The sequence below is a fragment of the Lissotriton vulgaris genome, chromosome 2_2, assembly GCF_964263255.1.
Source record: "Lissotriton vulgaris chromosome 2_2, aLisVul1.2, whole genome shotgun sequence".
NCBI classification, from domain to species: Eukaryota; Metazoa; Chordata; class Amphibia; order Caudata; family Salamandridae; genus Lissotriton; species Lissotriton vulgaris.
Window position 1 is genome coordinate 110704233 of NC_141688.1, and position 14091 is coordinate 110718323.

General features: G+C 47.5%; 1 protein-coding gene across 9 annotated transcripts in view; it reads right to left on the minus strand.

Moving 5' to 3' along the window:
- Positions 1-14091, minus strand: part of HERC1 (HECT and RLD domain containing E3 ubiquitin protein ligase family member 1) — a 2101515-nt gene that overhangs the window by 2022443 nt on the left and 64981 nt on the right. For all 9 annotated transcript variants that reach the window (XM_086959402.1, XM_086959399.1, XM_086959397.1 and 6 more), the window contains exon 6: positions 5535-5631. In XM_086959402.1, the coding sequence (XP_086815528.1) occupies positions 5535-5631 (97 nt within the window). The remainder of the gene's footprint in view (positions 1-5534; positions 5632-14091) is intronic.

Sequence of the window (14091 nt, forward strand, 5' to 3'; positions counted from 1 at the left end):
CCTTTAGATGGCAATCATTCTGGTCCAGAGAGCTCATAGCTTGATATCTGTTCTGTATTGGTACCTCAAAAACTGGATTATGGTTGGGGAGAAGGGTCTGTCTCTTTTAGTGGCAGGAGGTGTCTTACTAAGATGATTATAAAAATACCCCAATGGCCGCACAAGTACATTATTCTCGTTCGGAGTTAAAGAGGCTGCTCTAAGCAAAACAGTTGCAACATGCTGAGGATATTTAAAATTAACAAGGACACAATCACCCCTACAGGACTTTCTTGAGTTGCCAATCCAATTTACCCTTCTAGTTGTTAGAATTTGGTCGGAGTAATTGGTTGGGAACCCACAGTGCCTGTGTAACCATGACACCGTTTTATTTTTGAGTGAATTATGTGATTCCTGAGGGGATTGATCCTGACTAAGATCTAGAGGAGGAACATTGGAAAGGACAACTACATAGGGCGCACAATCTGGTGGAAGATTAATAAAACGACTTTTCTTGGGTACAGATGCTCCAATCATACGTGCAGGTGCCGCTGTTACCTTTACAGTTTGACTTCCCTCTGGCGGGCCTGGTTTAACTACTTTGTTTAAACTGGGCCTCCCAGCAGGCGGCTTCGGGACAGTATCATTAAGTGGTACACCTCTCTCTTTGGGCCCAGGGCTGTCAATCTTACCAGTGTGTGCATCTAAGAGTCTACCTAGTCTAGACACTTCAGCTGTAAGTAGGTCTATTTTGTCCACCAATGGCTTTACAATAGTTTCAAGTTTTCCCTCTATAATACTAGCTAATAGATCAAATTGCTCAGTGTTAGAATTAAAAGCACTGTTCTTAATCAAAGTCTCCTTGTCGCAGACAGTATTCTTTGGTGTGTTATCAACTCTTCTCTTGTTATTGTTTCCCCCACGCTTAATTTGTACTTTTCTACAGGCCCTCATAGTTCTCAGGGCCGGAGAATGCCGTGGCGGGATATCGTCAGATGCTTCGGGAGAATCCTGGTTAGGAGCCGGCGTTACTGGTATTTCTGTTAGTATAACGTCAGGATCACAATTTGCGTCCACAGCTACTACAGTATCGGCTATAGGAGATGCAGAGGGTAAGTCAGGTGGGCTCTCCCGGCCCAGATATTTTCTCCGGTCATTGTTAATCTTGTTTACAACTTTTACTAACTAATTATCCATAGTAGATTTATGTTTGGACATTTTAATTGCAGATAGTTGATCCCAGGGACTATGGGTATGTAAAGTACAGACGATTGGTGTCAAAAGATAATATTTTTAGTCTGCACAGGGACACCAGAAGCGTATAGACACTACGGTAAGAGTACAGTCATAAAAAAAAGTGTTTGTTTTAAAACTTACTGGGTAGTCGATATAACAGCCAAGAGGGGTTGCCCAGCCCAGCCTCGTCCTGCCCCAGACTGCCCGCCCTTTGCTCGGCGCTGCCCCCGCACGTCCCGCGGGGCGGGAGGCTTTCAGAGATCTTATGGCGCCTCCAGGTGCGTTGGGAGCGTCACGGGACTGCGACCTCCCCGGGGCTGCTGGGTAGTGTAGTCCGTAGACCGCTGGCCGGGACTACAGCCGTTGCCCTCACGGCGTAAGGTGGATGGTGAGGAGCTGTAAGGAACTGGTGCCGTTTCCCTCACGGCGTGCTCAGTACTCCGGTAAGCGACCCCCAAGAGCGCTCGGCGCTCGGAGATTTTATGGCGCCTCCGGGCGCGTTGGGAGCGTCACGGGACTGCGACCTCCCCGGGGCTGCTGGGTAGTGTAGTCCCTAGTCCGCTGGCCGCGACTACAGCTGTTGCCCTCACGGCGTAAGGTGGATGGTGAGGAGCTGTAAGGAACTGGTTTGTTTCCCTCGCGGCGTGCTCAGTACTCCGCTAAGCGACCCCCCCTACTTAATGGCAGCCACTGCGCGGCCACACCAAAGACACACTAAAGGCAAGCTTGTCTGCGCCCATCCGCAACCGGACTGTAACGGTGAACAGTGCCAGGGACTCTGGGCCTCCAACCCGCATCCGCTATGACTCCAGCACCCTCCACGCTCTCAACCCCAGAAGCAGTAACAACTGCCAGCTCTCGATGCTGAACAACACCCAAGGCCCTCGCTCCTGTCTACACTGCCACCACAACTTCAGCCACCTCTGTACCCCAACAGCAGCTCCCGCCTCCCGGACTTCACCATCCACAAACCATTCAACTGCATCCTCCTCAACGTTCGCTACACAAGCACGCCACAGAAATCTGGCATCTCCTCAACACCTACTTGCCCGACATCGCCTTCCACACAGAAACCTGAATCAATGCCAACTCCACACCCGACATCACCATTGTCACTCTCGACAGATACAAGATCCTGCGCAAAGACCGCCCCTCTTGCCCTGGAGGAGGCATCATCATCAACCACAAAAGAATACTCTGCACGATGGCCACCACCCCAGCCAACATAACGATCCTCATGGAGCATCTCCACTTCCAGATCCAGACTAACCTTCAAATGACTTTCCGCAGAACCCTCTTCTATAGGCAGCCAAGACCCTGCACTCCTTTCACCAACGCCATCACTGACCTCATCGCACCCCACACGCTCGCCCCCATAGACTACATCCTACTTTGAGACCTAAACTTTCACCTGGACAACCACAACAACCCAAACAACACCTCCCTCCTAGAGAACCTCGCCAACATAGAACTCACTAGTCACCGCACCCACGCACACAGCAGGGCACACACTCGACCCAGTATTCGCTGAAGGAAATAGCATAACCTACAGCCACACCACATGACTCCTCTGAACAGATCACCACTGCATCCACTTCTCCTTCAAAAAAGCCATCGTACACAAGCACGCTCATCTCCTCCCCCGTAGAGCTGGAACAAACTCACCAAAGACTAGCTCGCCTCCGGCCTCATCAGCACCCCACCTCTGACTAAGCCAGACGCTAACACCGCAGCACACAACCACCACTGCTGGATCATGAACTGCGCTGACACACTCGCCCTCCTCAAGAAAGCCACAGTAAGTCACATCAAGAAAGAAAGTTGGTGTATCCCTAGGCTCCAAGAATCCAAACACTCCTGCCAGCGACTTGAAAAGACAAGGAGGAACAACAAAACCGGGGAAACAAGAGCAGCCACCACCCCACAACACCATCTCATCAAATCCACAAGGAAGAAATCCATCCAAGACAGAATCCTCACCAACGCTCAAAATACCACAGTGCTCTTCTACATCATCAAGGAATTCGCCAAACCCTGCAGCACAACAGATGTAACACCCTCCCAAGACCTCTGCAACAGGCTCAGCACCTATTTCCACCTTAAGTTCAAGATGATCGACGACAACTTTGAAAACCATAACCTCCACACCACTCCTGCCCCCCGCCAAGAAAGGCCACCTGATAAACCCTGCTCAATTGGACCCCGCTCACGCCAGAAGGCACCTTGAAGACTATGAAAAGCATCCACTCCAAGGCACACTCAGACCCCTGCCGACTCCACATCTTCCACAGAGCAGACTCACCCATCGCACCCGAACTATGTCAGTCAATCAACTGCTCCCTCGAGACCGCAACCTTCCCTGGCGACTGGAAACATGAGGAGATCAACCCCCTCTTGAAGAAACCCACTGCTGACTCAGTGGACATTAAAAACTTCAAGCCCATCTCCCCACTTCCATTCACAGCCAAATTAATTGAAAAGGCACACAACACCCAGCTAGCAAACTTCATTGAAGCCAACAATACCCTGAACATCTCCCAATCTGGATTCGGCAGCAACCACAGCACCCAGACTGCCCTACTCGCCGCAACCTACGACATTGCTCCCTCCTCGACCGGGGCTAAACGGCAGCCCTCATCCTCCTGGACCTCTCAGTTGCCTTCGACACAGTCTCCCACTGCACCCTAACCACCAAACTCCACGACGTTAGCATCCGCAACAAGGCCCTCGACTGAATATGCTCATTTCTTACCGGCAGAACTGAGTGAGGCAGACTCCCTCCCTATATCTCGGAACCGACAAAGACCAACTGTGGAGTGCCACAGGGCTCAGCCCCACCATCTTCCACATCTGCCTGCCCCCCCACACAACCATCGTGAGGAACCACAGACTCAAAATCATCACTTACGTCGATGACACCCAGCTTATTCTCTCCCTCACCAAAGAACCCAAACATCACCAAACGCAACACAAGCAGTCGCCACCTGAATGAAGAACAGCTGCCTGAAACTCAACTCAACTCCGAGAAAACAGAAGTCCTCTACCTGGGCTCCACCCCCTCTGCATTGGACAACTCCTGCCGGCAACCGGCCCTAGGAAATGCCTCCCCACCCCAGACGGACCACACACTAAACCTGGGCATCATACTGGACTCATCGCTCACAATGAACCTCCAGATCAATGCCGCATCCTAGACCTGCTTCAACACCCTCCACATGCTTCGAAATCCAGATAAACCGTGATGCACACGCTCATCAGTAGCAGACTAAATTACGGCAATGCGCTCTACGCCGGAATCAACAAGAAACACCTTCAAACTCCAGGCCGTCCAGAACACCTGATCCTCGACATTACCCATAGCAGCCTCATCACCAAACACCTTTGCGATCTCCACTGGCTCCCAGTCGAAAGAAGGCACAACGCCGGACCAATATATATGAATAGCCTCGCCTTCCACGCACCCAAAAGACAACGATCAGTAGACCTCTCTGGCCACCATCCCACGCATCTACAGGACCAGAACGGGAGGAAAGTCCTTCTCCTACCTCGCAGCCAAGGCCTGGAATGACCTCCTCCACCTCCAGCAAGCACTGACACTGCCCAAGTTCTGGCTCCTTGGATGACCCCAGCAATGAAAAGAGCCACCCCTCACCCCCGTCCCCTGGGACTTGAGACACTCACAGGTGAGTAGTTGCACTATACCAACCCTGATCGATTGATTGAGGGAAGCTTTGCATATATTTATGACTAGATAAATATAGAAATGGAATATGCATAAATTCCTAACCAATCTATTTATGGATCATTACCTTGAAATTAGTTCAACAAAGGCGAAGATGTGCTATTTTATCCATTTTCATAAGGCAAACAGATCCTCGTCTGTTTATTCCGCTTATAGAAGTTATTCTGTAGAATGGTATGCTTTTTTTTGTGTTTGATGATGTTTCTTGTTTAATTGGTCCGTCAGACATTCGGTTCCGAGATAGGAGAATCATACTTCTCCATAGGGCCCAAATTTACACCTTTGACAAGAGGAGAGTGCATCACATGGCACCTTCTTGCTTATACTCAGGTCTTTTCAAATTAAAACAACTGTTCTCAGATGCTGTAGCTGCAAAGAAGCTAAAGGGTACGGATTTCATTTCCAACAGATTGATTTGCAGATTAAGCATCTCTCCGTAGGTATGTCACTGATTTTATATATCTGTTTCGAAATCAAGCATAACGAAATAGTTTTTAAAAATATTAGTTTTGTTTTGGAAACATGTTTAGTAAATACACTACTAGAAGTTTTGTAACTGAATTATCGGGGAAATTACCTAATCTTCCAAAGTCTCCTTCACCCCAGGTATATAGTTCTCCATCTTCGGTGACTGCAGCACTGTGTCTATAGCCAGCTGACACGCACACTATGACCTGTACATCACACAAACAGTTAAGGTTAAACTGAAAGTAGAACATATAAAATGTGTTACAATATGTACCAAAGCTATAACAATACACTTTAAATTGTTAACCTACTAATATCAGATAGCTACTACATAACTGACAATTTTCAAGAAAATATGTTGCAAGTCCTTTCCAACACATTGAGCAAAGAATCACTTAATTACTTTTTGTCCAGAAACCTTTCCCACTGTCTCTACTTAATGCCAATCTGGAAGATTACGAATTGAACTAATTATACTCCGCCAATTTCATGGCTCTCACAAAACCATGCCTTAAACGAGAATCATCACCTATTGAAGAGATTGTGAAATCGAAACCCTAGACAAAATTGACTAAGGTCAGGTTCAGAGGTGGAAGAAGAGCAAATAAAGGTTTGATCAGATCCCATTTCTGCTTATTCATACATCACCTCAAAATGGCCCGTAATCACTAGTGTACAATTACCTTTCTCCATCTGATTTAAAATATATATTTTTTTTAAACTTACCTGATTCCCGTGTGTCTTCTCGTCTCTCCTTCGCCATCTCTTCAGACCGAAACAGGGAAGAGGGAAGCACCTGGCTCCCAATCGCTAATCACAACCTGGCAATGCAGCATTGTGATTGGTCTGAGCGTTGTGGTTCGGTGCTCAGCCAGGGACTGGGGGCCTGGGCATGCTCTCCACCCAGGCTGTAATGCAGTCTGGGTGGAGAACATGCAAAGTGTGCATGACTTTGGCCAGCCCCGACAGCCGGCCAAGCATTCATGCGTACTTGGAGTGGGCAAACCACGCCCCCCGTCTGCTCTGAGAGCAGAGCAACCTCCGCCCGCAGAGCTGCCGCAGCAGGAAAACATAAAATGATAATAAAGCGATTATTTGCCAAAAGAGTTGTGGATAGTTATAGTTCCTTTCAGATTGGGAATGGTACGACCACATGCCAGGCTGAGAATGGAACTACAATGTGCTAGGGTGAGATCGCTGATGGAGAAGATTAAATCAGGATCCCCATTAGACCCAGCCCCGTCAAACGTGTTGAGAAAGGTCATGGAGGCCTTGCTCCCCTCTTTGCTTGAAATCATGTATCGCTCGTTAAAGAAAGGTGAAGTTCCAGAAGCCTGGAAACATGCAATAATTAGACCCATATTAAAAAAAGACAATCTGGACCCAGCCCAGTTAGGGAACTTCCGACCTATTTCACTTCTACCACTAATTGGCAAAGTAACAGAGAAACATGTTAACGGAGCATCAACAGAGTTCCTGAAAACTAATCACGTTGTTCACTCCACTCAGATGGGCTTTTGGGCGCAATACTGCACGAAATCAGCATTGCTGGTTGCAGTGGAAGAACTAAAAATGACCCTGGATCAAGGGAGCTCAGCCACGAAACTGCTTCTCGATCGTAGCGTAGCATTTGACACCGTGGACCACTCAATCCTACTAAAGCCGCGGTGGGAAAGTGGCATCCAAGACAAAGAGCTGGAGTGGATGTCCTCCTTTCTGGAGGGCAAAACCTTTCAAGTAATGGAAGCTAACCTTTTCTCTAACCCTATGCAATTGGCTTGTGGAGTTCCACAGGGCTCCTCGCTCAGCCCCACATTGTTTAATGTCTACTTGCGGCCACTGGCATGGATCGTCCAGGAGTTCGGTATCTCTAAGATTTTGTATGCAGATGACACACAATTGGTGGTCGCTCTCGACCCCAATACCAAGGGTGATGCGGACTACATTGCGCCATGCCTGGAAAGAGTGGTGGAATGGATGACAAACAGCTGCCTGAAGCTGAAAGGGGATAACTTATGGTGCTTGGAAACAAGGTGGTCCCCAGGCCTATGATCAGCTGGCCTATGTGTCTTTCCATTCCACCAATCTCCAACCCGACTATCAAAAAACTCAGCTTCTGGCTTGATAAGGCAAGCAGGAACCTTTTTTTGTCTGCTTAGAAAGCCCTGTAAAATTTTGGAGCCATTCCCCCGCAGCTCAGAGAAACAGTAATCCATGCATTGGTTACATCACACTTGGACTATGGTAATTCCCTCTATCTAAAGGGCACCAAATTACGTCATAAAAAAACTTTTTGTTGTACAGAATGCCTCAGTTAGACTGCTGTGTAAAGTCCCCATACAGGAAGCTGTGGGGAAGCACTTAAAAGCACTACACTGGTTGCAGATTGAGGCAAGAGTCAAATTCAAGACACACTGCCTAACGCACAAGGCCATACACGGCAAGGACCCCGGCAAAATCAGAGATCTGGTAAGCATATATACCCCAAATAGAAGCCTTTGCTCTGGCAAAGAACGGTTATTAACTCCTTGGACACTCATGACGAGCTCAGCTCGTCATGGTGTACACCACCATACACTCATGACGAGCTGAGCTCGTCATGAACAATGGGAAAATCAAATGTCCAGCAAGGGAGGAAAATAACGCTAGCATCGATGTGGTTAAAAACAACCAGAATCAAAAGAGGCAGATGGGGTGGCAGATCTTTTACACAACTGGCACCCAAGCTATGGAATTCTATGCTAAGAGTGTAAATTCGTGGAAGCTGAACCTATTTTCCGAAAAAATAGGTGAAGACCTGGCTATTTAATCAATACCATTAACGTTCCTTGGTCTCAGTACTGGTTTGCTCCACCAGCACTGGGAGGCCCTTGGGCAGCCACGTGCTTTATAAATACCCTAAACATAAACATATTATCATTTTATGTTTCTTTTATTTACACTGCTAAAAAGCAGTGGGGCGAAGCGCCTCTGGCTTAGCGGAGGTGCCGGCACTGCTCTGTACCCTTTATAACATTTGTTTACGCTAGATCATTAGTACCTTTTATTCTGCTCAGTTTATACATGTATGATACACACATTTTAAATAATTTTCTTCTGGAAGTCATCTGTTTCCTGTTTGGAAGCTAAAGCGAGGATTAGTGGTGTGGTGATTTCACAATATATACTCAAGCTATAGAAATATTTTTGCAATTATGTTAGTGGTATCTGCACTATGGACGTTTCTAGCATCAAGCAGGAATCAACTAAAGCAAGGCGAATATGCATGTATTAGATGTGAATATCTCCCAAAACTAATCTCTGAAAACAACGAGAACGGTTTAAGGACAAGTGTGGCAGCATAAAATACTACTCTAGGGGGAAGGCGCCACAGGATTGCTATTTGTAATTGTAATACATTTGATGAACTAGGCTGAAACACAAAACACATTATCAACCACAACATGAATTCACCATCCTGGGTAAATTAAACACCTAAACAATTAATATATGTGCCCACATGCAGGATCTTGGATCTAGGACGACTCACTAGAAAACCCTAATCTCTCCAATTATTAAGAAGTAAAAAATTAAAAATTTAAGTAAAGGCAACATTTTCTTGTTCTTTCCTTTTTCTCTGCACATCAAGTTAAAATGTAAAGCATAAACAGACATTAAAAGGCCACCAGAAAATGAAAATGATTTTAAGTTAATGTTTGCACTTCTGTCAAAATCCTTTTTGTTGTCATGTTTGAAAGAGAGAATTAATGAAAAAGTTTAGCTTCACAAAAGTAAAACACTATTGCTAAGAGCCAGACCAGGAAGCTCCCCAGACCGACCTAGAAAACGGCGCAACATCAGCTGATCATTCAGCTGCTTTTGTTAACATATAGAAGAAATTAGGATGCCACTAGGGTGACCAACAGGCATAGGTGCAAATTCAGGACGGTGAGGGTCAAAATTCATGACAATGGGTCAAAATTCAGGACAAAAATTCAGGACAGGAGGTCAAAATTCAGGACAAAACTTCGGTACAAAAGGTAAGTTTTACAGACACATCAAAGGAGGTCGTGTGATAGTATATAAGTAATCCCATCTATATCCAAACATATTCATCCATTTGCAAACCTATCCATCGTGTATCCTTCCATCCATCATTTCACTCATCCATCCACACTTTCACTCGCCCATCATCCACCCTTTCGGTCATCCATCCACTCTTTTACCCATCCATCTACCCTTCCACCCATACATCCATCTATTTACCTTTTTTCTCATTCACTCACCGATCATCCACCCTGTAACTCATCAATCCATCCTTTTGCTCATTATCCATCTATTCACCCTTTCATTCATCCATTCACACTTTCACTAATCCATCCACCATCCACCCATCCACCCATCCCTTCACTTACTCACTGGCCCATCTTTTTATATTAATTATGAGCTGAGCCTTTGGCTGCAGGATTGCAGACAGAAGAGGCCCATCAAGAATTTCACCCTTGCTTTAGTTAATAAAGCAAGGAGTGGGGTGGGGGGAGGATTCACTATGCCCCTGCACATAAGCAATCTGAAAAAGTAGAAGGCATGAGTCATGCATAATGCATGATGCACAGTGCCGTGCATACCATGAGGTGACTATGACATGGTGTTTCCATTGATTTAAGCAGGATAAAAAAAGAGGGGGCTCTCAAACGGGGGTGTTTAATGTAATTAAGAACGTGGCTTAAAACACCTAAGCTAAAAATCTCTGCGTAACAGTGTACCAACTGAATGGTATGTTGCCTCTTCTGTCATTGTATTCAGATATATAACACGTAACGTTACACCTACAACAAGCCAGAACTATTGGCTTTGTCAATGGTAGTTAGTTGCATAAAATAAAAATGCAGCAACCATGGCTTCGGTGAATAGAATATTGAAACTGCACTTTTCTAAAATGATGAGACTGAAAGAACTCTGGCCCCTTCTTTTCAACTTGTTTCACCCGCTTCTTTGAATGAACTGGATTCTGCAGCAGCACTGGCTTGTTTGCGCATTCCTTCCATCTGCCCTAGCCCGTAGCAAGAGGAGGCCACAGCATGCAGTAAGTAACACTCCAAACTTGCCCATTGTCATTCTGTATGTGGCAATCAGCCGCATACACAGCGACAATGGGCGGGTGTGGCTTCATGTGCTCCGAGGAGGAGCGCGAGGCGGCTCCATCCGGGAGCTTAGGCTTTCATGCAAGGAACAGTTACTGTTGGGTGACTTTCGTATCCAAGATAGGATCTTTATCAATATTCATAAATAATAAAGAGAACAGCAAGCCCATCCCCAGAAGGCATTGTAACAAAAAGGAATAGAATCAAGAGAAATACGTGTAAGCGCCTAACTGACTTAGGAGCCTGCTTTAGATCCTCGACAAACAAACGGTATATGGCTGAGATACCCGCCACCCCCTCTCAACACAATCATCCCCAAGAATTGGGAAACCGGAAACAGTTCTTGAACTTTTGGAAGGCGGGAAGGGAGTTACCCTTCCCGGCCGTATTTATTAAAATATGAAACAAAAATAAAACATTAAAATAACAGTTTCATATTATGTACAATTTCATTTCCACATTACGATGTTTGGCTAACCTTAACAGATCTCTAATACAAAGGTTCTCCTAGCCGAACTAACATCCTACAAAACATTTGACTTGAAATTGTACATCCTAACGTTAAGGACCAACGGCAAGGTCGTAACCGGTGTCAGATCCCTAACCCAGAAATGCCCCCCTCACTTGTGAGAGGAGCGACCGCACAGAGGCGTACCTCAAGTGCATCTACCAATTTCCCTTTGTACTTGACGGGGGCCCCAATAAACTCGACGCCATTTAACGGTCGTTCGAGGACTCGTGTGAGGTGTCTAAAAGGTAGCGTAAACCCCCTCCCGCACCCCACACAACTTACCCATCTGCCGTCGCAGATGTCCTGGCCCCGGGAAATTCCCCAGGAGGGTCCGTAGCCCCTCCTATCCAGGAAGGGGCCTTGACCACCTTTCCTTTCCTTCCGGCGGCCTCTCCTTAGACAGGACCGCCTCCCCGTTGAGGGGCCAATTGGCCACCTCCCCCGAGCGCTCCCATCCGTAATGGGTGACGCCCCCTCATAGGGATCTTCGAATTACTGCTCACCGATCATGACCTTACCGCCCGACCAAAAATAAATACGACAGTTCTACCTAAGTTACTAAGATTACAAAGCAAACATCACTTATTACAAAGCGTAAACACTGATCAATCCAAATTACTTTATTTGCAAAACATACTAGAAATAACCAATCTTTATTGCATCTTAAGAAATTTCACGACAATCATCACAACCTGTAAGAAAACAGAGAAAACAAAAAAGATACTATGTCAACTTCATTAACCACGAATCGCTGTCCTCAGGGGCTGGTGGGTGGGTCAAAATTGGCTCTTCGTTCCGTCTCGAGCTCACGTGCAGCGGGGAGGTGCAGCTTCAGAGCACAGGAACAAGAGGATGCTTTCTTGGCTTCCGCTCCTTTTATCCGTCTTCAGGGCGGGCGTAAACCCGCCCCCGCCTGCCTCCGAGGGCGTGGCCGGCCGCGTCGGTGTCTAGGCCAGCCCACTCTAGGGCGGGAAAAAAAGGCGCGCCCCGGCTACGCCACTTCGGGCATACCAGCCGAGACTCGCCTCCCGCCCAAGATGGCTTCCCGGGGGGATCGTGGTACTCCACCATACGTTCGGGGGGACCGAATGGTCGCCCCTTTCCATATGGCTGAGATACCCGCCACCCCCTCTCAACACAATCATCCCCAAGAATTGGGAAACCGGAAACAGTTCTTGAACTTTTGGAAGGCGGGAAGGGAGTTATCCTTCCCGGCCGTATTTATTAAAATATGAAACAAAAATAAAACATTAAAATAACAGTTTCATATTATGTACAATTTCATTTCCACATTACGATGTTTGGCTAACCTTAACAGATCTCTAATACAAAGGTTCTCCTAGCCGAACTAACATCCTACAAAACATTTGACTTGAAATTGTACATCCTAACGTTAAGGGCCAACGGCAAGGTCGTAACCGGTGTCAGATCCCTAACCCAGAAATGCCCCCCTCACTTGTGAGAGGAGCGACCGCACAGAGGCGTACCTCAAGTGCATCTACCAATTTCCCTTTGTACTTGACGGGGGCCCCAATAAACTCGACGCCATTTAACGGCCGTTCGAGGACTCGTGTGAGGTGTCTAAAAGGTAGCGTAAACCCCCTCCCGCACCCCACACAACTTACCCATCTGCCGTCGCAGATGTCCTGGCCCCGGGAAATTCCCCAGGAGGGTCCGTAGCCCCTCCTATCCAGGAAGGGGCCTTGACCACCTTTCCTTTCCTTCCGGCGGCCTCTCCTTAGACAGGACCGCCTCCCCGTTGAGGGGCCAATTGGCCACCTCCCCCGAGCGCTCCCATCCGTAATGGGTGACGCCCCCTCATAGGGATCTTCAAATTACTGCTCACCGATCATGACCTTACCGCCACAGGCCGGATAGTTGACCGGCTATCCGGACCCCCCACAAAACACTCCTACCTAAAGGTCATGCTGTAAACTCCTTAACCATGCTATGAAGTCTCCTATGAGTAATTCGTTCCCCACCCGGGACAAATGAACACCGTCCCCCAAATACATACTGTCCCCTTTCATACAACCATGCAAAACAGAATGCAGTGTACCTGAACGAAACAATCTACTCACTTTGTTATTAATTTTCCTTACTGAATGATTCAGAGCAGCAACAGAAATAGCCCCCCCGCCACACTTTTCGTGGGATCATATGGGACCATGCAATTGTGCACCCTGGAACTCTTCTTGCCAACCAACTTACGGTGGAAAGCATCGCCTCAAGAAGTAGTCGTCTACCAGTGGCCACCAAATCGTTTCCCCCAAGATGGACTATGATTATATACGGCGGTGACCTTGTCCGCCCTAACAAACCCTCAAAAAATGATTGAAACTGGTCAATACAGAGCCCGCCCTTTCCGTAGAAGGACACACTGTACCCGTATTCCCCAGCCACGTGAATCATGTCACCTGCTTTGAATACGTCCGCGGCCCGCCTCACGTATGAGTGGCCCACGACCCACACCTTCTTTTTCACAGCCGGTGATGTCTGACCGCTGGTCCCCAGGTGTTGGGTCGACTGCACAGTCCGCCCCGCCTCGTAGGCTTGCGCAACTGAAAACCAAACAAAAACAAGAAGCGTGAGTACATCATTACAGCTTCACAACATGTGCAACCGCACATACCTCTTATAGCAGTTCGAGGACCAACGCCCCACACGTTTTATTTGTTCAACACTCAGACCCCTGGCTGTAGCCTCCGTAGCAGCCCCTATCCGGAAGGAATGGGTCCCAAAATCGCCGGGGTTCAAGCCCGCGGCCGAAATCGACATCGCTAGCACCCGCTGGAACTGAAACCTCGTCAGTGGGGTGGCGTCAGCGTGTCTCAACAAGGTCCCCCCCCATGATGCCACCCTTTGCGCTAAAAATTCCTCTACGCAAACCACAGGGCACATGGAAGACCCGGGAATCCTTTGTATGATTATGCAGTCCCCCATCGCACCCTGATCGGTTTTGGACCTGACAAACGAGACAGTCATCGTCTCCCCCTTGACTTGAATGTGCTCTTGGCACAGTCCCCCCATCG